This window comes from Clavelina lepadiformis, chromosome 1 (assembly GCF_947623445.1).
Source record: "Clavelina lepadiformis chromosome 1, kaClaLepa1.1, whole genome shotgun sequence".
NCBI classification, from domain to species: Eukaryota; Metazoa; Chordata; class Ascidiacea; order Aplousobranchia; family Clavelinidae; genus Clavelina; species Clavelina lepadiformis.
In genome coordinates, this window is record NC_135240.1 from 25,670,104 (window position 1) to 25,695,026 (window position 24,923).

General features: G+C 35.9%; 2 protein-coding genes across 4 annotated transcripts; both read right to left on the reverse strand.

The window, feature by feature from the left end:
- Window positions 1-3,118: 3,118 nt before the first annotated feature.
- LOC143462191 (sushi, von Willebrand factor type A, EGF and pentraxin domain-containing protein 1-like) lies at window positions 3,119-10,361 on the reverse strand. Of its 2 annotated transcripts, none has more exons than XM_076960264.1 (18): window positions 10,259-10,361; window positions 9,261-9,491; window positions 8,977-9,183; window positions 8,557-8,748; window positions 8,100-8,288; window positions 7,766-7,984; window positions 7,108-7,311; window positions 6,779-6,976; window positions 6,513-6,704; window positions 6,137-6,319; window positions 5,690-5,887; window positions 5,313-5,513; window positions 4,858-5,241; window positions 4,463-4,753; window positions 4,219-4,364; window positions 3,877-3,970; window positions 3,518-3,620; window positions 3,119-3,419 (listed from the first exon to the last, which is right to left on the reverse strand). In XM_076960264.1, the coding sequence occupies exons 1-18, from the start codon at window positions 10,320-10,322 to the stop codon at window positions 3,221-3,223; spliced, it is 3,495 nt and encodes a 1,164-aa protein (XP_076816379.1). In that variant the 5' UTR covers window positions 10,323-10,361; the 3' UTR covers window positions 3,119-3,220. The 2 variants fall into 2 exon arrangements, with proteins under 2 accessions (XP_076816379.1, XP_076816371.1); XM_076960256.1 differs by having other exon boundaries at window positions 3,805-3,970.
- A 7,042-nt stretch (window positions 10,362-17,403) lies between these two features.
- LOC143462207 (sushi, von Willebrand factor type A, EGF and pentraxin domain-containing protein 1-like) lies at window positions 17,404-24,740 on the reverse strand. 2 transcript variants are annotated; one of them, XM_076960282.1, is made up of 18 exons: window positions 24,584-24,740; window positions 23,590-23,820; window positions 23,312-23,512; window positions 22,895-23,086; window positions 22,443-22,631; window positions 22,104-22,322; window positions 21,440-21,643; window positions 21,111-21,308; window positions 20,845-21,036; window positions 20,469-20,651; window positions 20,022-20,219; window positions 19,645-19,845; window positions 19,190-19,573; window positions 18,795-19,085; window positions 18,551-18,696; window positions 18,209-18,302; window positions 17,850-17,952; window positions 17,404-17,759 (listed from the first exon to the last, which is right to left on the reverse strand). In XM_076960282.1, exons 1-18 carry the CDS (start codon window positions 24,651-24,653, stop codon window positions 17,561-17,563), a joined length of 3,495 nt encoding a protein of 1,164 aa, XP_076816397.1. In that variant the 5' UTR covers window positions 24,654-24,740; the 3' UTR covers window positions 17,404-17,560. The 2 variants fall into 2 exon arrangements, with proteins under 2 accessions (XP_076816397.1, XP_076816391.1); XM_076960276.1 differs by having other exon boundaries at window positions 18,137-18,302.
- Window positions 24,741-24,923: the final 183 nt, after the last annotated feature.

The window sequence follows — 24,923 nt, forward strand, 5'->3', positions numbered from 1 at the left end:
CCTTTATTGGAGAGAAACTCTTACGTTTCAAGTAACATTGCGTTAAATGTTGTGTGAGACACTAAGTTTTACTTGAATTTATTTGAAAGTGACTTGTTACTTTCGGAATATTTCTTTTGTGACACGACTTGGCCGTCCCAAACCACATGATACATGACACGACGGTACGACCTGGATGTTAAAAGTTAATGAAAATGAAAAGTGCCCCAACGCCTTTTGAAAAAGGAAAGGGTAATACTAGCAGCATGCCTCATCACAAACTATAGATACCTTCCGATGATTCAAATATTTACTTTTGAAATCTACATGACATATATTTCGTTTCCTGCGTTCTGAACACTAGATAAATTTTGAACTTAGAATGAATTCCTATAACCGTAAAGTCTTCCTGACTAACTTTGTCACAAGTGTAGCGATGTACCTGAAATGTTATATTGTGCTGACCACTTGAAATCTTTCAAACTGCTGGCAGCTAAATATAGCCACCTGCTGCATAGGTAGATATTGATGATATTATAAAGTTCCATTGCGTTATATTCCTCTATTTTCAAACTGATGTTTTCTGTTGCTCTGAATTTCAAAACTGTTTTTGTCAAATACAGTACCATACTGTACTTTATGTACCTGCTATGGTCGCAATCAAGCTGACGTTACTTTTGAATGATCGTAAAGATAAGTATAACAGGGTTTCATTCAAATAAGTTAGGTGAGAGGCAGATACTTTTCTTCGTATACTTCCAATCTTACTTTGCTGATTTTTTGTGAAAAATTTCCACTCGTTAAACTTCGCGTATATACGCTTTAGGTACTGTATATACGCATATATGGTAGGCAATGTAAGCATATATACGGTAAGCACGCACTTCATCACCGCATTTACACATATACCAGGTAGTCTGCTGTTTCTGATCAATTAATCAAAGCATTTGTGCTCTGCAAACAATTACGTTTGTACAAGAGTCAACGTCGGCTGCATCAATGATAAAAACTTGCCATAATTCCTCTTTTTAATGTGTGCTTAATGTTTAGTAATATTGAACATATAAATCAAATTTTTTTTTAAACCTAGTAATGATTGATTTAAACAAAGACATATAATTTCCGTTGTCAAAGATTAATTGAGTTTGAAAATACAAACATTCCACAAGTTTTTACGCCAGACGAACACGATTAATGACCGTGCTCAACACGTTTTACAATATATCATCCAACAAAACCGTTAAAGCATGAATTAAAAAGGTAAACCATGAAAGCAAGGCCAGCTGGTCATGTTTCAATCCGGTACCATCTGAACTCCGTTCAGCTGAACTTAAGAATAGCATCCGTTCCAAAGCAGCGTGTAGTAAAATCGTTGCTTTGAAAACTGAAAAATATGTAAAAACAATTAACTTCACCAATCACACAAAATTTCAGTTTGGCAATTTTCTTAGGCATGGATACGCTTGACAATCAAAAGAAAAAATATTTTTTATTTCACAATGTGGCCTTATAAAATACATACGATAACGCTAGTGTAGCGTTTTAACTTTCGACTGTTGCAAGTTTTTCTTGATACTTACTGAACACAACTGATCAAGATAAGCTTGTCATGTTGGACCTTTTCAATAAACAAGTTACTGGACAGGCCGCACATGCCAGGGTTACGTTTGATCTTGAAGTTCTACATAGCATATAGCCTATTGTGTTAAATGTTTGAAATTAATCGTTTGAAGAGACCTGTTATATTTCTTAAATTCAAACTTTGGAAATTTTTAAAATGAATTCTTGTATTGTCAAAAGTTTGGCGTTTGCTTCAGTCCCTCCATATTACTAATGTGTGTTACTGAATATGATATGTCTTTATTTGATTGTCCAAACTACATATAAAGTTTGAGGGCAACATAAACTTTGCCAGGCATCAAGGAAAATCAAGCCAATGGTGAAAAGGTTTGTTGATAACGAGGTTCCGAACTAAAAAGATTGAAACAAAAAGACTTTGTCATAACCTGTTAAAAACAATTTGGGATGGTGACATCCAGGTTTCTGAAATTTTTCTCCACAATATATTGCTTTGTGCATATCATCTGGTGTTTTCACGCAAACATGCCGTAATCTTTTTACCGAATCCAAATATCCATTTAGTTCGACAACGTTTCTGACCGATCAATCATCAACTGTTTTCCATTGTTACTGGCTTTTCTGCTACAGCCTTTTGAAGCACTTCACTCATGTCAACGAAGGTAACTGGTGTATGGCGAAGGCTGGAGGCTTCGCGTTGGTAAGTTTGTATTATTAACAGTTGCAGTTGGCTACTCAAGATATGGCTACGCAAGCACTCTTTCCAGGTCTAAAGTTGCAATTAATAACAATTGTCTAGTATAGTTTTTGCTATGGTATTATTCCAGTTATTGTTATTGATAACTATAAGCATATAGCCTACTTTAGAAAATAATTGTTGCAAGTAAGCAAACGTTTGATTTTATTTGCCAGTTTTTGATTATCAACTATGTCCAGACGAGAAAATTGGTAGGAATCAATAAAATCTCCCAACATAATTGGTTGAATGAATTCCAATTTTAACATTCAATTTTACCAACCACCATGGTTGTTTGAACCTACAAAATCGACCAAAAATACACTTAAGATTGTACTTCGTACACTCCTCATTGATCGTTTTAACCAATCGCCATGGTCTCAACTGCCTGAGTAAATCTAAGCTTCAAATCTAAATAGAACAAATAATGTAATTTAAAATTACACTCTTCTTTTTTGAACCCTCTTCCACTGTGCAGTAAAATTCAAAATTTGTTGTTTAAACCTAAAATGGCTTTCGATATGGGAAAAAATTATTGTATGCTATATGAGTTACGATTTTATTCAAGTGCATGTCATTAAATGTTCACACGACGATCAGCTGTTTTGATATTCTCATATAACCAAATATTACTTCCCACATTATTTTCTTGCCGTACATTCACTTTAAATTTAATTGCTTGATTCTGCCGATGTCTCATTCAACCAACGTAAAACTATGTCTCTCTACATAGTAAACCCTAATTACAGGTGTTTTTTGCTCCACTGACTTCACCTTTTGAAAACTAAACTAATGGAAACTTTCCAACAAATAATTTTATTGGGATAAATGTCTTTACATTCGTTTACCGTTTGTCAGCACGTTAAAACACATAAATAGGTGATGCTGCTATACAGTTATTAAATATAAGTATTGTTTATATTTTGTCTAAAGCGTGGTTTCTTTTGATGATTTTTGCTGATCCATTTCTGAAGAATTCGCTTTGCTATTTTTGATGTTGTCTTTCTTCGGTTTCTCTACACCCGACTGAACATTCAGTTGCTTCAGGTAACCAGGTCTAAAAATATCCACGATTTCATTCCGAAATTCGCCATCCCTTGCGCTGTATACAATGACGTTGACTAAGCTGAAACAAAACATAAATGGTTGAACATATTTTGCTGCATGAAAGCAAAGGAAACGTTTTAAAGAATAAATCTTGATAAGTCTCTATAAATAAATAACCTGTTTGTCATGCTGAGATAAAAGCAAACCAAGAAAGGTGATGCGATGTTGTCGCAAGTTAACTGACCAGCATAGAATAAGGAACCCACGACAATGATAGGAACTAAACAAGATGGGGAAACTACGACTCAAAACGGGTTTTAGTTGAAAATAGATAGAAATAGATAGGCATATAAAAGAAAAGCTTAGCTTATTTCATCTGGTTATTATTAGTACAAATCGCACTTAATTTGCTGAATAAACCACGTTGTTAAACGAATTTCATCGATAAACACAGCAATAAGTACTTAATGTAATTGTGAATCCAAATTGCATGATTGCTAGAGTCTTCAGCACAGACAACTTTCGTTTCCTCATACGTTTCGATGTCGGTGAAGATTGATCATTAGCGTTCATTTTCTTTTGCTTATCCGCCTTATATACAAAAGCTGCTGTAAAGAGGCAAGAAGCAGTCTATAAAAAGAAACAGATGTAAAATTTTGCACAGAATGACCTTCTTTAAATCTTGCTTACTTATAATAGCTAAACATAATCATATTTCCTTTTGCAAGCTATAACATTATCTTCACCATTTTACAAACATGATTTGAAAAGTCAAATGATTGCCAAAAACTGTTCTATTCAATTGTTTTATTTTTCTGATCCAAAAAATATTAGAAAATTTTACAGACAGTGATTAATACCCTAGGAAAATTACTCACGAGTATGGCAAAAGGAACAACATAAAAAATTGTCATGACAACAGTTGCAGCAGAATAGTCTAAGTTTGAAGAAACTTCGGTAAGCGCAGGATAGTAAAGGAAGGTTGGTGCGAAGTAGGTGTAAATGAACTGATCAGGAAACCAAGCTGAAATAGAAACAGGTAACATCAGTGTGTTTAGGAAATTTAAACCGATTTTTGTTCCATATTGAACAAACATAACTTTTCTTAGCTTAATTTCTTACCCGGGACAGTGGCGCTTAACAATGCTAAAGACCACACTACACCCAGACCTAGATAAACTGCTGAATTCAGTTGCCATTTGTAGTGTATCGGCTTTACAATAGCGTAAAGCCTTTCGCCGCCCATATAAACCAAGTGGTAAAGCGAAGAGGAAAAGGTGAGTATAAGAAACATCGCGCCAACATAAGCTTGTGGAGAACTTTGCAATTTCCACTGCCGGTCGTTCAGTTCAACTGCAGTCAAGGTCATCGACCAGCTGAAATTAAAGCTCACCACGACCAAAATCTGTATGCCTGAAGCAGCAGTGTGTACAAAATCAAACTTAAATTAAGTGTAAAAATAAAAAGAGGTATAAAGTTGAAATAAAATGGAAGACATTTGGTAAATCAATTCTCACCTGTCAAGATATCAGCAAATGCAAGAGAAGTTTTGCAGATGTCCATTTTAGACGATTTTCCTCGGTTGAGGCGTTTGCATCCAACCCAAATAACCAAAGCATTGCAAACAAAAATTGCCAAACCAAAGAGTAGAACAAAAAAGAGAAATGGACCTGCTTTTTCCATACCGCACGCTTGACATTCTAACAGGGGTTTGTCGAAGCACTCATAACGGATGTCCGGAGTGGATCCAACGCAAAACCCCGGATATCCGCAGATGCTTGTGATATTTGTGATATTTCGGTCATTTTGAGGATCTCTTGTGTTGTTGATGTCAATTGCATCCAATGCTCTACGCGGTCCCAAAAAGGTGTACGTAACGGGAATGAAGATATTAGGAAGTGCTATAAAATAAAATCATCTTAAAACATTATGTTCCCTCTGTAGACTTTATCGCAAAAAATAACGGAATTACTTTTCTCGCAAAAAGCGGGAGCGCTGCCCGGAAGCCACCCATATCCTGTACAAGTTATAGTTGGACTTCCGGCAAGAGAAAAAGATTCTTCGCAAGCAAACACTATTGTGCTCTCCAAGGAATAGAATCCATTTTTATTCAGAGTTGGTTCACTCAAAATAAGCACATTTTTCCCAGGAGATGGAGGTTTACTTCTGCAAACTAAAAATACGATTAAAATAATTAACATTTTGGACAAATTTTATAGTTATTATGCAACAAATAAACAAATAAGAATAAAGTCCATAATCTTAATTAACTATACATGATCTACTGTACAGTTCATAAGCTACAGTATTTAGGATTGAAATGGTTTTTAATGCAAACAATATCTAAACCTGATCGACAGACTGGGAATTCGTTGACTGATTCCATCTCCAGGCTCCATTTGTTACCAGCTTGGCAAATACTCACAGAACCATATGGAGCAACCATCTCCAAGTCACCATGGCAGTGATAAGTTATCGAAGCACCTTCGTTGAATGGATATTTACCGGAGTAGTTACCATTTTGTAAAGGCAGTGGGTTTCCACAACCTGCATTTTTATTGTGTTGTCAGTTTTAGTCGCAAACTTGCCCCAATGTCTATGTATAGCTTAGAACACATAGACTTATGATGACAGTTGTCTCTTGATTGTTTGATTTGATACTGGTTATTTAACACAATACTTTATTTTGGTCTATCACATAAAGAAATTTAGGGAAATCTAAAACATCTGTTATGTTAATTAACCTTTAAACCACCAACGCTCCCAACGTTTCAGAAAACAAGTGATCACTTCTACCTGATTGAGGAATACCACATATCGGAGGTTTAACTAAGCTCCAAGAACCGTTTCCTAGACAGGTAGTTATTGTAGAATCGTTCGTTGAATGACCTGGTTTGCAAACATACTCATAGCTTGATCCTTCTGTGTTCGATAGAGCTTTGATATTTGTGTTAGCTACAGGCGGTGGTGGATAACAAACTAAACAAATGCAAAAATATTTAATGACAGTCTATTGAAGTAACTCGGTTTAATTTATGCCGTTTTTGTTTTAGGGCATAAAACCAATGTCAATGATGGTTTGGACTACAATGCATGAATTGAATAAAGTTAATGATAAAAAATACTTCTGCTATTCGTTTCTCTATCACATAACCTGCGCAAAATACTGTACCTTTTACGCAAGATGGTAGTTCCGGTATCCACACACCGTTATCGCAACTCAGTGTTGGGCTTCCAATAAGACTGAACCCGTTTTTGCACTTGTAAGTTATAACTGATCTAAAATCAAAGCCATAGGGATTTATTGATGATTGAGCTACAATTTCCAAGCCATGACTTGATCCTGGTGGTAATTGAGCGCATCCTTAACAAAAATAGCTTGTGCATTATGCAGAAACAAAACTTATAAACTGCAATAAGGTAAAAACCAATTTTTACCGCTGTTGCAAGTGGGAAATTCAATCGACCCTTGCCTCAGGCTCCACCTATTTCCTGCCACACAACGGCTGGTACTGCCACTAGGATTATCGATTGTAAACCCATAATCGCAGACATATGTCACAGTGTCGCTTTCATTGTAGTAGGCCTGCTGCTCGTAAAATCTACCGTTTTTTAATGGCGGTGGATTGCCACAACCTGACAATGTTGTGGGAAATGTAGAAGTTAGCAAATGATAACATTTTCAGTTTCAACCCTTCTTCGAGCTGACATTCGCATTCAAATCAGATTCTTAAGATGTTCAAACCTACATTGGACCTTTCATTTACCTGGGGGTGGAGGTAGTTTACATGCTGAAAGAGACTCATCATCTTTTGGAAACAAAGGAACCCATTTTCCATCGCTATCACATATTATTGTCTTAGTACGAAAATTAGAAAAGCCTGGTTCGCAGGCGTAGTCAACTGTCCATGTTTGCAGCGTAGATAGAGCGTTAGTAACCGCATTTTCTTCCAATGGCGTTGGGCCGCAGTCTGCAAACACAAAATAAATTTCTATTTATAGCTTACTTTATGAAAAAGAATTTGGAAAGTAGTCCAATCTAAAAGTATAGCATTACTTTATATGTGATAATTAAGCTTCACTTGGCAAAGTTACAAGTCGGGCATTGCGGATCGCGTTTGGGTTCGGACTTAAGGTTGACAAAACATTCGGGCCATTTACACGCTCGAATTGATACTCATACTCTGCCATATTTAAGTTGTATCTCACTTTCTTTACACCAATTTGCTTGTGCGTAGACTGCATGTTATCCCCCGGAGAGCAAAGCATAACTTACCAATTGTTGACAATCAAAGACTTGTATAAAAAGATGACTCTGATTTATTCCATAAATTTAACTTTTGGGTCTAACTCGGGCTTCAAACAAATGTTCGGGTTCGGGCATGGTTCGGGTTAACAACATGAGGTCCGTTCACAACTCTGTACCTTGGTAACATAGCGGAGGAGTTCCTATTTCTCCGTTAATCGTCCAATTCCAATTCCCTTCAATACATGTAAGTGTTGCATTCCTCACTAAAATATATTCCGGTTTACAGGTAAATCTAACTTCGACCCCATGTGACAAAGACATTTCTTCCTTGTAGCTTTGTACTTTGTCGAGAAGAAACAACCCGCCCGAAGGCTCTGTCGGCAGGGCACCGCAAACTGCATAAAAACAACGTAAAAGTTTACGAAAAATGATTTTACATCATTTATGCAAACGTTATGTATTAAATCTTGACAGATATTGCTTAAAAGCCTAGCTACGCATTCTTTTTACCAGGTTGACACTTGGGAAATATTTTGGATCCAGATTCCGTAATCCAGGAACTACGACAAATCACATTAGGGCCATCGGGATCAATTAGTTCATATCCGTCATAGCATGTATAGGTCAAAATATCGCCCTCATTGTTTGAAGGAATATTGAGTAGATATCCGTTTTGAATCGTAGGCGGATTTCCGCATCCTAGGTGATGAAGAATGTTAGAATATTTTTCGACAGATTTTGTATCGCTCAGTTTATTTTTCATCATTATTTGCGGAGAGGAGAAAAACGCCGATCATAATGTTCACTGTGCGTAATTTGCTGTTTGTCGTGAGTAGTCATTACATTATTTATACATATTTTACATCTTTTGCAAATGAACAAAACTTCAACCAAAAACAGTTTTAATTGAAAATCAAATTTAACGGAAAACGCTGCTGAAGGAAAACGTTTAAGAACAACTTTTTACCTTGTTCTGGAAAACGACATAATGGAAGTTTTTTGAGGTCCCAATAAAGTTTGTTTCCTTTTCTTCTGCAAGTAGATGTGGTCATGTCACTTGTGGACAATCCTTCATTACAAATGTAGTGAGCAACTGATCCTTCAATTGTTGAAAATACTCTTACTGTTGCATTTGTTGCTTCTGGAGGATTTCCACAGTCTGAGTAAAATAAAAATATTTTTTTCTCAATAAAAGTTATTAAAGGTTAATTTTCTAAACGAATGTTTGTGTCAAATGTTTGGTTTCAGAGTAATGTATAACGAACGAACCTACCGACGGAAAAAAATATACTATATAACTTAATGCTGTGATGAGTAATGCAACTGATTTCAATGTTTGTTGTAGTTATCTAACAATTTCCTAAAACTCTAAAAAATAATGATTTACCGGGTTCACATCTGGGAAAATCTGATGCACTCTTTTCTAAACTCCATTTGTTTCCAATAAGACAAATACTCTTTTTTCCCAATGGAGCCAATAGTTGGAATCCATCAACACAAGAGTAGGTTATTGTTTGGTCAACTTCATTCACATGATTTATTTGGCGTTCACTTTCATATGCTCCATTTATTAATAGCGGAGGGTTTCCACATCCTTTTAAAATAAATGCCTGGTTAACTTTATTACGGATATACTTGAGCAAAGCTTCCAAACTATCGCAAACATTATACCTTCAGCTGGCTTCACACAAGTTGGGAAGATCAATAGGCTTGATTCTGAAAGATCATCAGGTGGAAATGGTAATCCGTCATCAATGCTTCTCCATTCCCCAAGAAAGCACACGATGGAAGTAAAGTTTAAAGTATATAAACCAGGATTGCAGATGTACCGAGCTAATGAATATTCGACTGTTGAATTGGTAAAAATTGTTGTGTTTCCAACCGACGGAGGGTTGTTGCAATCTGCAATGCACAATGTCAATAAAGCCTGTAAAAAGTCTCGTTAATTCGGAAAGATTAAAATTAATGTAGCCGAGGTTAAAATTATTGTTATGTGAAGATAAATGTAGACAGCAGTTTATTTATAAGCTTTTATCGGACACGTAATTGTTTATTTTCGTGTTAAACAGTTAAAGGCCCTATGATTGGGTAAAAATATTTCTAAGTGTTTTGGTTAATTTGCAGCTTCACGTATCTTGCTCAATCAAATATTAACAAACACGTAACCATAGTCTTTGCTAATACCATTTTGATGATCACGTTCCAACGGAATGCACAGTTGTGTGATCTGTTCGATATAGTTTAGTTACAATAGTCGCAGTTTTTCAAAAAAAGAAACTAAAAGATTAACAAAACGAAAACTGTAGAATCCCGCAGCATTGTCAAAATTTTACCATAACAATTGTTGAAAGTTGTTTTGCGTAAAGTTAAATATTAATACAACGTTAACAAAAACGTATAAAATTTTACAAATGCAAAAAGTTAGCCAACAAAAGTAGACAACACAACCCATTGATTAAGACTGGCAGGTGTAGGTTGAAAAAACGTCATTCACAAACGTTATAAAAATGGTTTAGATTAATTTCGACTTGAGTTAAGTCAACATCGAAATAGTAAAAACATGGTCTACCATTCGTCAATGAAACTGCGAGAAGCTTCCTGTATTATAAAAGCTTAGTTTAGGCTTCAAACCAATTTGTTTTTGGTCGAATATTATTTTAAAATTTTACCTTGAGACTTGGCAACAGAAGTCCACAGCAATAAGAAGAAATGAATATTCCACAGACAAGACATAAAAATATTGTTTCCAAAATCCCAAAAACTAAAATCGATATTTCTGTAAGTTATATAAATATGAAAAATTTGAGAAGTAATGAAAAACGTCTACAAGGACGTTGAAGTTAAACTATAGGCTACAGTGTACGCTTCATGAAAACAAAATCGTTTTTCTTAACATCAGCGTAGCTGTGTGAATTATACCTGAGACGCATCTTTAATTGCTTGCCTATAGTACTATATGCGGTGTATTAAGTGACTTGCTAACTGAAACTACTGGCATCTCTTTTCATTTTGGTGTTTACACTAAAACATACATGTCAAACTCCCGGCCCGCGGGCCAAATCCAGCCCGCTTTACTATAAAATTTGGTCCGCGTAGTTATTTCATACATTGAACTATTTCCGGCCCACGAGATCAGCATTGTACAGTATAACTTACTTTTTCAAGCAAGAAACAAGATTATAACAAATCGCACAATACACTAGCACAGTAGTTTCCCCACCATACGATAGAATAAATAGCTTTATTCTATCGCTTGTAACCTGGGCTGCAACAGAAGAATAATTAAAAATAGCCCAGTCAAAACTGCTCTTATTCAGCAGCGTCAGTTTAATTTTGGCAAGTCTAATAGTACGGCACCTTTCAATATGGCCAAACTTTGTAATGCAATTTCTAATTTTAACTTTCAAATGCATAGTTTCCTTTACATTTTTTGATGCAGGCTACCTGTAGTACGGTCGTGTTTGACAGAATCTTATTACTGCATATCTGCGTATGAGCTTACGGTTATAGGCCTATAGCTGTATAGCATACCGTAAGCCGTGTACATTCATTTTTTACATGTTTATTTTATCGGTCTACTTTGTGCTCATATTTGCGAGCGGCTTCTTTAAACACCCAGCAATGCGGCTCAGACTTAATAAAATATTTTTCAATTCATGTTGTTCCAACTGATTGCGCGGCCCAATTTCCGTGAAATACACTGATTTTCCCAAAGCCTTGTTTTCAATAATAAGCCTACTTCGTGGTAGGTAAGCTTTTATTCTATTTCATGGTTTATCGAGTGCGACGTATTTTTACTTTTTTTCGTCAATATTTGTTTGAGTTGTATTCGAAGAAGAATAATACACCGAGCTTTAAACATCAAAAACTTGGTGTTGTTTCGCTGCCTGTTCCAATTCATGTACTCGTGTCGGGAAACGGTCAGTCAAGTCACGTCAAGTTACGAAACATTCAAACAGTTATCATCCTTACGGCCCGCGGCGTTAAATTAGTTTTGAGATTTGGCCTTTGGTGCGATTGAGTTTGACACCCTTGCACTAAAAGGTCGCATATCTATCGTAATTGCAAACGTTTTATCATACAAATGTTATGTTTTAGACTCTGATGTCGGAGCGGTATTTGGATCCGAAACACTTATACCGTAGAGCACAGATAAAAGGCAGGAAATTTGTTATTCTTCTGTAGGCGTCAAAACGAACATCCTATAAACAGGAAATAAAAATCATACCGCGTTTGTGATGGTAAAGAAACGGTTTGGCGACACTTAATCACGCGACACTTAATCACGCGACACATAATCACCGACACATAATCACTAGGACATTTAATCACGCGACTCTTAATCACGCGACACATAATCACTAGGACATTTAATCACGCGACACATAATCACTAGGACATTTAATCACGCGACATTTAATCACACATTTACAGTATCGGCTACCGTACACACTAGGTAACAATGTCATGCATGGGAAATGTAAGCAACTGCACGAAGATAAACTAAAATCTCGCTTGACAGATAACGGTCAACTGTGTCAACACGATGACTGTCATCGTGTTGGTGATATTTCTGGCTAAATAACAAAGAGTTTCTAGCTGGTGGAAGTCAACTTTAAACCAATGTTTTCTGAATTTGACGGTTTAATTTAAATTATAATTAGAATTGTCGCGATACCCATCTATGCGTATATGTGTTGTACTTCGCTTTTGCAAAACTTTGTTTTAAGAAAGGTAATAGGTAAAAAGTTTTTTCTTCACGTCAGAACCGTTTTGATGGTACTTTGATCAAGAGCTTCGGTGACAATAGAATAATGTTACATATTACATAGGTTATACGTAGCAATGCAAAATGACATGTTATTTCCTGATTGGCTAATGTGTTTCTATAAAAACTAAGGTTTGGTTAAAATCTCCTCTTCTTGTCTCTACACATAATATCAGTTTTACCTTCTGGACTGTTCATTACTGAATTGGAGTTATAGTTTTGTTTAAATGTGAAAAGATGATGAAAATGTTTCTAATGTGATACAACTTATTTCGGACAATATAACAATTAGACTTTATGAAGCTGGTGTTGATTTAAAGAAACATTATAGAGAAAGCCGGCGAAAAAGAGTCAAAGACAATTGTCGGGGAGTTCTAAAAGAAAGACTAATAGCCTTTGGCTTTAGGCCAACCTTAAAAGCAATCCACATCGCCATCCCTACAGAGAGATGCACACGAGCTTGAATTACTGAATTTTCCTCACGCTTTTCCAATATTCGTTCTCTACAAAATAAATTCAGGCTATTCAGTACTCCTTTTGATGTGGACGCCAATACCATTCCCGAAAAATTTCAAATGGACCTTATTCAAGTGTGAATACATATATTTTGCTCTTTTTGTGATTGGTATGATTGAGATTGCAGCAATGTAGCGTAATATACTGAAATGAGTGTGAATTATAGTATTAATGAAAGTTCCGGCCCGCCAAAGAGTTGTACACTCGACATTTGGCCTGTGACTAGCAAAAGGTTGCCGACCCCTGCTATAGACAAAGGCTCTGTCCAAGTGCTGTCGCATCCAAGTGATTATGTGTCGCGTGATTAAATGTCGCGTGATTAAGCATCCAAATCGCGTGATTAAATGTCCTAGTGATTATGTGTCGCGTGATTAAATGTCCTAGTGATTATGTGTCGCGTGATTAAGTGTCCTAGTGATTATGTGTCGGTGATAAAGTGTCGCGTGATTAAGTGTCGCGTGATTAAGTGTCGGTACACCAAAGAAACGTGCTTTAGACACTGCCTTTATTTGCTTCTTCTAGGTCTCAATGCCTTGGGTTGCTAATGTATCTTGCAAAAAGCCTCATTCTTTAATTCCCGACACTTAACAATAACACTGAACAACTGGAGTAATTTCAACATGTACAGAATTTAGTTTCAGGAAACTTACAACATCTTAAAAACTCATTATCTTGATAATAAATTATTCATAAATGGTTTCCATGAAAAAAGCTCATTCTTAGGTAAGGCTTTACTAACCTTGCTTAACATACACAGTTCTAAAACGCGAAATACGATGCCAACACACAGATCAAAACAACTCACAACCTTTACAAGGCTTTAGAATGAATCGGTTGAATGGATCAATAAATGTCTTTACTAACCTAACAATTTTCGCTCAACTGACAAAATTGAAAGAGTTCTCACTCAGATTACTTCTTATACGTGTATGCTGCCTGTTAAAATTATAACATAACAAACATATAACGATTGACTTGGCTACGCGGATATGTGTTGGGTCACGATGTGCCATTTTTATGGAGACAAAAATATATGCATCATTTAGACAAAAGCCTAGTGACGTATGTATACCGCACACGTCTAGTTGTTTGACTACATTCTTTGTGTTGTTTTGTGTGTTAAGAAATCTTGCTCCATTACCACTTTTGACTTGCATTTTTCTAAAATCGGTTGTCGGTTTTGTTAAAAAATAATGCAGAAAGCTTTTGATTTGTTAACTTTAACTATTTTTTCTTTCACATTGAAAATCGTCAGGAAAAACACACAATGACTCACAAAAACATTGACTGTCAAACCTTCGAAGCTTCATGCCAATTGCCAACTGTTTAGGTGCCAACAAAAATTTCTTGTAGAGCATGTAATGCAGCATATAGAAGTTACAATCATTACAGCATGTACGTTGTAACATAAAACAAATTTACAAGATCAACGTAGTGTGTTACCAGACATTCACATAACCATGTTTGTAGAATCTGAATTTGCCGGGATAGGGCAGCACGATATGTCTTGAGGTAAAAATTAATGTATCTGTACCTAATTGATTCACAAACTTTCACATTAGTCTGTTTTTAACAATAATCTGCAACCTGTGGCCTCCTGTCTTACAAGACGGGCATTTTCGGAATGAGATGGTTGATATTTTCAAACCTGGCTACCTGAAGCAGCTGAGTGTTCAATCTAATGCACAAATACCGAAGAGGCCCCATACCACAAGTAGCAAAGTGGATTCCATCGAATATTCCAGTAAACTGCAAAAAAGTAACCTGAAGAAGTTTTGGTTTAAACAGAAAAAAAAGCAGGAAAGTATTGTTAATGCAGTAGAATTTAATTTCGATACTTTTAGGAGACTACAAATTGGGCAAAAGTGCCGAATCGGGCGAGTTCTACTGTACCGCACCCGCACATAATTTTTAGTACTATAATGTACGCAATAGTTGATACAATCAATTGCCGCCATTGTTACGATTGGCTCGTATTTGACATGACTAATGTTACTGCATCTTTGTTCTTAGGACGCATTGCCGTGAGCAGTGATATTTGGTTCAATATAAGAACTTCCAATGTATTTTTATTCGTCTGATATACGAAGAGCTAAGTGTAAAAAGAGCTAATATTTCATAGATTATACAAACTAAAACGGAAGTGCGACGCAGTTTGCTTTCAAATAGATAAACGAGCAACATGTTGCTTTTGCGTTATCATTACAGAGATCACTTGCTTACATGTGTTGGGATCTTAGCTTGAAGAGACAAAAACTGTTGGAGGGTGAATTAACAAAAGCGCTACATTACAATCTTACACTTAAAATATTTTTTATGTCACAACGTGGCCTTATTAAATACAGTATATACGATAACGCTAGTGTAGCGTTTTAAGTTTCGACTGTCGCAAGTTTTTCTTGATACTTACTGAACACAACTGGTCAAGATAAGCTTGTCATACTAGACCTTTTCAATAAACAAAGCTACTGTACAGGCCGCATATGCCAGGATTATGTTTGATCTTGATGTTCTACATAACATATAGCCCAGGAGTGTCCAACCCGTGGCCCGCGGGAAGGTTCTGAGTGGCCCGGGTGGTATTTTTCGAAATGACTTATATTATCAACTGAATCGCCTACTTAATTTATGGCGAACTTACATTCCGAGAAATTGGCTTTTATTGTAGGCTATGCTGTTTTTGTCTATTGCTCTATACTATAGATAGAGCAATAGATAGTAGAGCAATAGATAATATAGATAATAGAGCAATAGATAGATAATATACTATAGTCTCTAGTGCAGGGGTGCACAACTGTTCAAGTTAATTTTATTGCATCACAATTTATTTGTAAGATTAGAATTTTGGTGTGAGTGTTTTAATTAGAAATTAGCAGTAAACACTCAAGTGGCCCGCGCAAACATTCGTACATCGCATGTGGCCCTTCGGCCAAAAAGGTTAGACACCTCTGATATACCCTATTGTGTTAAATGTTTGAAATTAATCATTTGAAGAGACCTAGTATACTCGAAAAATTCAAACTTTAGCAATTTTTAAAATTAATTCTTGTATTTTCAAAAGTTTGGCGTTTGCTTCAGTCCATCCATATTACTAATGTGTGTTACTGAATATGATATGTCTCTATTTGATTGTCCAAACTATATAAAAAGTTTGAGGGCAACATAACCTTTGCCAGGCATCCAGGAAAATTAAGCCAGTGGTGAAAAGGTTTTTTGATATTGAGGTTCCGAACTAAAAAGATTGAAATAAATAGAGTTTGTCATAACCTATTAAAAAACAATTTGGGAAGGTGACACCCGGGTTTCTGGAATCCTTTCTCCACAATATATTGCTTTCTTCATATCATCTGGTGATTTCACGCAAACAAGCCGTAATCTTTTTACCGAGCCCAAACATCTTTTTAGTTCGACAACGTTTTCGACCAAACAATCATCAACAGTTACAGTTGACCACTCAAGATATGGCTACACAAGCACTCTTTCCAGATCTAAAGTTGCAATTAATAACAATTGTCTAGTATAATTATTATTTGTCACAACTTTCGTCTTTTTCTTAGTTAGTTTCTCAACTTCATCGTGTACAGCGCGAGAGATCAAGATTTTCGGAATGAGATCGTCGATATTTTCAGACCGGGTTGCTTGAAGCAGCTGAGTTTTCCATCTAATGCCCAAACACCGAAGAAGAGTAGAAACTCAAGTAAAAAAGTGGATTCTAGCGAGAACATTATTGAAGCTGGTAACACACAACAATGAAAGCAAACGTCGCTTTAGCAAAGAGTACAAAGTTGGTTTTTCAGTTTTTAAACCAATCTTAACATACACAGGCAGTTGTCAACGGCCTGGAACAAGTTACTTTTATCTTGATTCCAGCTGAAAACCTTCTTCAGTGAAAGATGTTGTAATTTACTTATCTAGACTAAATGCTTCTAAAATTTCAGTCATTTTTAAAAGACTTTTACAAGTAAATGTACGAAAATACGCGCTAGCTTAACTATAGAGTGTATCAATTTTCTAAAAATATTTTGAAACAGCTTAAAATGAATATATGTTGTACTTAAAGAGCATTTTGTAAAGAACTGCTCAAATTTGCCACGGGCCTGCAGTTGGTTAATTCGGCCTTGATATTATAGCATATACTACATAGCTGTCCAAGTTTTCTCACGTATTTTCATCGTCAATCTGTTTCTTTTATTTTTAACTATAATGACGTTATTCTGCTTGATTCTAAAATTCCGTTTTGTGAACCCTCTTCCACTGCAATAAAATACAAAGTTTGTTGTTTAAACCTAAATGGTTTTTGATATGGGCAAAAATTATTATAAACTATATAAGTTATGATCTTGTGCGAGTGGATGTTATTAAATTCCCCCACGACGATCAGCTGTTTTGATATTCTCATATAACCAAATATTACTTCCCACATTATTTTCTTGCCGTACATTCACTTTAAATTTAATTGCTTGATTCTGCCGATGTCTCATTCATCCAACGAAAAACTATGTCTCTCTACATAGTAAGCCCAAACACAAGTGTTTTTTGACCCATTGACTTCACCTTTTGAAAACTAAACTAATGGAAACTTTCCAGCGAACTCTTAATACAATTACATTCGTTTACCCTTTGTCAGCACGTTAAAACACAAAAATATGTGATGCTGCTATACAGTTATATATTTTTTATATTTTGTCTAAAGCGTGGTTTCTTTTGATGTTTTTGGCTGATCCGTCTCTGAAGAATTTGCTTTGTTACTTGTGATGTGGTCTTTTTTCGGTTTCTCTACACCTGACTGAACATTCAGTTGCTTCAGGTAACCAGGTCTAAAAATATCCACAATTTCATTCCGAAATTCGCCATCCCTCGCGCTGTATACAATGACGTTGACTAAGCTGAAACAAAACATAAATGGTTGAACATATTTTGCTGTAAGAAAGCAGTTTTAAAGATAAATTCTTGATAATTCTTTATAAATAAAGAACCTGTTTGTCATGCTGAGATAAAAGCAAACCAAGAAAGGTGGTGCAATGTTGTCGCAAGTTAACTGACCAGCATAGAATAAGGAACCCACGACAACGATAGGAACTAAACAAGATGGGGAAATAACGACTCAAAACGGGTTTTAGTTGAAAATAGATAGAAATAGATAGGCATATAAAAGAAAAGCTTAGCTTATTTCATCTGATTATTATTAGCACAAATCGCACATAATTTGCTCAATAAATCACGTTGTTATACGAATTTCATCGATAAACACAGCTATAAGTACTTAATGTAATTGTGAATCCAAATTGCATGATTGCTAAAGTCTTTAGCACAGACAACTTTCGTTTCCTCATACGTTTCGATGTCGGTGAAGATTGATCATTAGCGTTTATTTTCTTTTGCTTATCCGCCTTGTATACAAAAGCTGCTGTAAAGAGGCAAGAAGCAGTCTATAAAAAGAAACAGATGTAAAATTTTGCACAGAATGACCTTCTTTAAATCTTGCTTACTTATAATAGCTAAACATAATCATATTTCCTTTTGCAAGCTATAACATTATCTTCACCATTTTACAAACATGATTTGAAAAGTCAAATGATTGCCAAAAACTGTTCTATTCAATTGTTTTATTTTTCTGATCCAAAAAATATTAGAAAATTTTACAGACAGTGATTAATACCCTAGGAAAATTACTCACGAGTATGGCAAAAGGAACAACATAAAAAATTGTCATGACAACAGTTGCAGCAGAATAGTCTAAGTTTGAAGAAACTTCGGTAAGCGCAGGATAGTAAAGGAAGGTTGGTGCGAAGTAGGTGTAAATGAACTGATCAGGAAACCAAGCTGAAATAGAAACAGGTAACATCAGTGTGTTTAGGAAATTTAAACCGATTTTTGTTCCATATTGAACAAACATAACTTTTCTTAGCTTAATTTCTTACCCGGGACAGTGGCGCTTAACAATGCTAAAGACCACACTACACCCAGACCTAGATAAACTGCTGAATTCAGTTGCCATTTGTAGTGTATCGGCTTTACAATAGCGTAAAGCCTTTCGCCGCCCATATAAACCAAGTGGTAAAGCGAAGAGGAAAAGGTGAGTATAAGAAACATCGCGCCAACATAAGCTTGTGGAGAACTTTGCAATTTCCACTGCCGGTCGTTCAGTTCAACTGCAGTCAAGGTCATCGACCAGCTGAAATTAAAGCTCACCACGACCAAAATCTGTATGCCTGAAGCAGAAGTGTGTACAAAATCAAACTTAAATTAAGTGTAAAAATAAAAAGAGGTATAAAGTTGAAATAAAATGGAAGACATTTGGTAACTCTATTCTCACCTGTCAAGATATCAGCAAATGCAAGAGAAGTTTTGCAGATGTCCATTTTAGACGATTTTCCTCGGTTGAGGCGTTTGCATCCAACCCAAATAACCAAAGCATTGCAAACAAAAATTGCCAAACCAAAGAGTAGAACAAAAAAGAGAAATGGACCTGCTTTTTCCATACCGCACGCTTGACATTCTAACAGGGGTTTGTCGAAGCACTCATAACGGATGTCCGGAGTGGATCCAACGCAAAACCCCGGATATCCGCAGATGCTTGTGATATTTGTGATATTTCGGTCATTTTGAGGATCTCTTGTGTTGTTGATGTCAATTGCATCCAATGCTCTACGCGGTCCCAAAAAGGTGTACGTAACGGGAATGAAGATATTAGGAAGTGCTATAAAATAAAATCATGTGAAAACATTATGTTCCCTCTGTAGACTTTATTGCAAAAAATAACGAAATTACTTTTGAAACAAACAGCGGAGGTTCTGTCCGGAAGCCACCCATATCCTGTACAAGTTATAGTTGGACTTCCGGCAAGAGAAAAAGATTCTTCGCAAGCAAACACTATTGTGCTCTCCAAGGAATAGAATCCATTTTTATTCAGAGTTGGTTCACTCAAAATAAGCACATTTTTCCCAGGAGATGGAGGTTTACTTCTGCAAACTAAAAATACGATTAAAATAATTAACATTTTGGACAAATTTTATAGTTATTATGCAACAAATAACAAAATAGGAATAAAGTCCATAATCTTAATTAACTATACATGATCTACTGTACAGTTCATAAGCTACAGTACTTAGGATTGAAATGGTTTTTAATGCAAACAATATCTAAACCTGATCGACAGACTGGGAATTCGTTGACTGATTCCATCTCCAGGCTCCATTTGTTACCAGCTTGGCAAATACTCACAGAACCATATGGAGCAACCATCTCCAAGTCACCATGGCAGTGATAAGTTATCGAAGCACCTTCGTTGAATGGATATTTACCGGAGTAGTTACCATTTTGTAAAGGCAGTGGGTTTCCACAACCTGCATTTTTATTGTGTTGTCAGTTTTAGTCGCAAACTTGCCCCAATGTCTATGTATAGCTTAGAACACATAGACTTATGATGACAGTTGTCTCTTGATTGTTTGAATTGATACTGGTTATTTAACACAATACTTTATTTTGGTCTATCACATAAAGAAATTTAGGGAAATCTAAAACATCTGTTATGTTAATTAACCTTTAAACCACCAACGCTCCCAACGTTTCAGAAAACAAGTGATCACTTCTACCTGATTGAGGAATACCACATATCGGAGGTTTAACTAAGCTCCAAGAACCGTTTCCTAGACAGGTAGTTATTGTAGAATCGTTCGTTGAATGACCTGGTTTGCAAACATACTCATAGCTTGATCCTTCTGTGTTCGATAGAGCTTTGATATTTGTGTTAGCTACAGGCGGTGGTGGATAACAAACTAAACAAATGCAAAAATATTTAATGACAGTCTATTGAAGTAACTCGGTTTAATTTATGCCGTTTTTGTTTTAGGGCATTAAACCAATGTCAATGATGGTTTGGACTACAATGCATGAATTGAATAAAGTTAATGATAAAAAATACTTCTGCTATTCGTTTCTCTATCACATAACCTGCGCAAAATACTGTACCTTTTACGCAAGATGGTAGTTCCGGTGTCCACACACCGTTATCGCAACTCAGTGTTGGGCTTCCAATAAGACTGAACCCGTTTTTGCACTTGTAAGTTATAACTGATCTAAAATCAAAGCCATAGGGATTTATTGATGATTGAGCTACAATTTCCAAGCCATGTCTTGATCCTGGTGGTAATTGAGCGCATCCTTAACAAAAATAGCTTGTGCATTATGCAGAAACAAAAATTATAAAATGCAATAAGGTAAAAACCAATTTTTACCGCTGTTGCAAGTGGGAAATTCAATCGACCCTTGCCTCAGGCTCCACATATTTCCTGCCACACAACGGCTGGTACTGCCACTAGGATTATCGATTGTAAATCCATAATCGCAGACGTATGTCACAGTGTCGCTTTCATTGTAGTAGGCCTGCTGCTCGTAAAATCGACCGTTTTTTAATGGCGGTGGATTGCCACAACCTGACAATGTTGTGGGAAATGTAGAAGTTAGCAAATGATAACATTTTCAGTTTCAACCCTTCTTTGAGTTGACATTCGCATTCAAATCAGATTCTTAAGATGTTCAAACCTACATTGGACCTTTCATTTACCTGGGGGAGGAGGTAGTTTACATGCTGAAAGAGACTCATCATCTTTTGGAAACAAAGGAACCCATTTTCCATCGCTATCACATACTATTGTCTTAGTACGAAAATTAGAAAAGCCTGGTTCGCAGGCGTAGTCAACTGTCCACGTTTGCAGCGTAGATAGAGCGTTAGTAACCGCATTTTCTTCCAATGGCGTTGGGCCGCAGTCTGCAAACACAAAACAACTTTCTATTTATAGCTTACTTGATGAAAAACAATTTGGAAAGTAGTCCCATCTAGAAGTATAACATTACTTAATATGTGATAATTAAGCCTCACTTGACAAAGTTACAAGTCGGGCTTTGCGGATCGCGTTTAGGTTCGAATTTAAGATTGACAAAACATTCGGTCAGATACGCGCCCGAATTTATACTCATACTCTGCCATATTTAAGTTGTAATCTCATTTTCTTTGCACGAATTTGCATCTGCGTGGACTGCATGCTATAAACCTCCCCCAGAGAGCAAAGCGTAGCTTACCAATTGATGAAAATCAAAGAATTATATAAAAAAATGACTCTGATTTATTCAATAAATTTAACTTTTTGGCCAAACTCGGGCTTCAAACAAATGTTCGGGTTCGGGCATGATTCGGGTTAACAACATGAGCTCCTTTTACAACTCTGTACCTTGGTAACATAGCGGAGGTTTTCCTATTTCTCCGTTAATCGTCCAATTCCAATTCCCCTCAATACATGTAAGTGTTGCATTCCTCACTAAAATATATTCCGGTTTACAGCTAAATCTAACTTCGACCCCATGTGAGAAAGACATCCCTTCCTTGTAGCCTTGTACTTTGTCCAGAAGAAACGACCCGCCCGAAGGCTCTGTCGGCAGGGCACCGCAAACTGCATAAAGACAACTTAAAACAACGTAAAAGTTTACGAAAAATGATTTTACATCATTTATGCAAACGTTATGTATTAATTCTTGACAGATATTGCTTAAAAGCTACAAGTTATTTTTACCAGGCCGACACTTGGGAAATATTTTGGATCCAGATTCCGTAATCCACGAACTACGACAAATCACATTAGGGCCATCGGGATCAATTAGTCCATACCCGTCATAGCATGTATACGTCAGAATATCGCCCTCATTGCTTGAAGGAATATTGAGAAGGTATCCGTTTTGAATCGTAGGCGGATTTCCGCATCCTATGTGATGAAGAATGTAAGAATATTTTTCGACAGATTTTGTATCGCTCAGTATATTTTTCATCATTACTTGCGGAGAGGAGAATAACGCTGATGATAATGTGTGCGTAATTTGCTGTTTGTCGTGAGTAGTCATTACATTATTTATACATATTTTACATTTTTTGCAAATGAACAAAATTTCAACCAAAAACAGTTTTAATTGAAAATCAAATTTGACGGAAAACGCTGCTGAAGAAAAACGTTTAAGAACAACATTTTACCTTGTTCTGGAAAACGACATAATGGAAGTTTGTTGAGGTCCCAATAAACTTTGTTTCCTTTTCTTCTGCAAGTAGATGTGGTCATATCACTTGTGGACAATCCTTGATTACAAATGTAGTGAGCAACCGATCCTTCAGTTGTTGAAGATACTCTTATTGTTGCATTTGCTGCTTGTGGAGGATTTCCACAATCTGAGTAAATTTAAAATATTTTTTCTCATAAAAAATATAACTAAACGGTAAATTTTCTAAACTAAAGTTTGTGTCAATGTTCGGTTTCTGGGTAAATGTTTAACGACAAACCTACCGACAGAAAAAAAATATACCATGTAATGCTGTGATGAGTAATGCAACTGATTTCAATGTTTGTTGTAGTTATCTAACAATTTCTTAAAACTCTAAAAAATAATGATTTACCAGGTTCACATCTGGGAAATGCACTCGTTTCTAAGCTCCATTTGTTTCCAATAAGGCAAATACTCTTTTCTCCCACTGGAGCCCATAGCTGGAATCCATCAACACAGGAGTAGGTTATCGTTTGGTCAACTTCATGCACATGATTTATTTGGCGTTCACTTTCATATGCTCCATTTATTAATAGCGGAGGGTTTCCACATCCTTTTAAAATAAATTCCTGTTTAACTTTGTTACGGATATACTTGAGCAAAGCTTACAACCTATCACAAACATTATACCTTCAGCTGGCTTCACGCAAGTTGGAGGGATCAATAGGCTTGATTCTGAAAGATCATCAGGTGGAAATGGTAATCCGTCATCAAAGCTTCTCCATTTCCCAAGGAAGCACACGATGGAAGTAAAGTTTAAAGTATATAATCCAGGATTGCAGATGTACCGAGCTAATGAATATTCGACTGTTGAACTGGTAAAAATTGTTGTGTTTCCAACCGACGGAGGGTTGTTGCAATCTGCAATGAACAATGTCAATAAAGCCTGTTAAAAGTCTCGTTAATTCGGAAAGAATAAAAATAATGTAACCGAGGTTAATATTATTGTTATATGAAGATAAATGTAGACAGCAGTTTATTTATAGACTTTTATCGGACACGTAATTGTTTATTGTCGTGCTAAAGGCCCTATGATTGGTTAAAAATGTCTCTAAGTGTTTTGGTTAATTTGCAGCTTCATGTATCTTGTATAAATCAAATTATAACAAACACGTAACTATTGTCTTTGCTAATTGCATTTTGACGATCACGTTCCAACGGAATGCACAGTTGTGTGATCTGTTTGATATAGTTTAGTTACAATAGTCGCAGTTTTTCAAAAAAAGAAACTAAAAGATTAACAAAAGGAAAACTGTAGTTTTACCCGGCATTGTCTAAATTTTACCACAAAAATTGTTGAAAGTTGTTTTACGTAAAGTAAAATATTAATACAACGTTAAAAAAACGTGAAACATTTTACAAATGCAAAAAGTTTGCAAATAAAAGTAGACCACACAACCCATCGATTAAGACTGAAAGTTATAGGTTGAAAAAAAGTCATTCACAAACGTTATAAAAATGGTTTAGATTAAGTTTGACTTGAGTTAAGTCAACATCTAAATAGTAAAACAAGGTAAGCTATATCATTTCTCAATGAAACTGCGAGAAGCTTCCTGTGTTATAAAAGTTTAGTTTAGGCTTCAAACCAATTTGTCTTTGGTCGAATATTATTTTAAAATTTTACCTTGAGACTTGGCAACAGAAGTCCACAGCAATAAGAACAAATGAATTTTCCACAGACAAGGCATAAACATATTGTTCTGAAAATCCCAAAAACTAAAATCGATATTACTGTAAGTTATATAAATATGAAAAATTTTAGAACTAATGAAAAATGTCTAGCAGGACGTTGAAGTTAAGCTATAGGCTACAGTGTACGTGTCATGAAAACAAAATCGTTTCCCTTAAACTCAGCGTAACTGTGTGAAATATACCTAAGACACATCTTTAATTGCTTGCCTATAGTACCACTTACGGTATATTAAATTAAGTGACTTGCTAACTCAAACTATAGGCATCTCTTT

What these genes read in the sequence shown, in the direction of transcription:
- LOC143462207 (XM_076960276.1), bottom strand. Translation starts at nt 24,653, where the DNA reads ATGTTTATGCCTTGTCTGTGGAAAATTCATTTGTTCTTATTGCTGTGG. An exon ending in TAAACTACCTCCTCCCCCAG is followed by an intron (nt 21,309 to 21,439) that starts GTAAATGAAAGG and finishes CAACATTGTCAG; the next exon opens with GTTGTGGCAATCCACCGCCA. An exon ending in CTCCGCTGTTTGTTTCAAAA is followed by an intron (nt 19,574 to 19,644) that starts GTAATTTCGTTA and finishes TTTATTTTATAG; the next exon opens with CACTTCCTAATATCTTCATT.
- LOC143462191 (XM_076960256.1), bottom strand. Translation starts at nt 10,322, where the DNA reads ATGTCTTGTCTGTGGAATATTCATTTCTTCTTATTGCTGTGGACTTCT. An exon ending in ATGTCGTTTTCCAGAACAAG is followed by an intron (nt 8,289 to 8,556) that starts GTAAAAAGTTGT and finishes TTCATCACCTAG; the next exon opens with GATGCGGAAATCCGCCTACG. An exon ending in TAAACTACCTCCACCCCCAG is followed by an intron (nt 6,977 to 7,107) that starts GTAAATGAAAGG and finishes CAACATTGTCAG; the next exon opens with GTTGTGGCAATCCACCGCCA.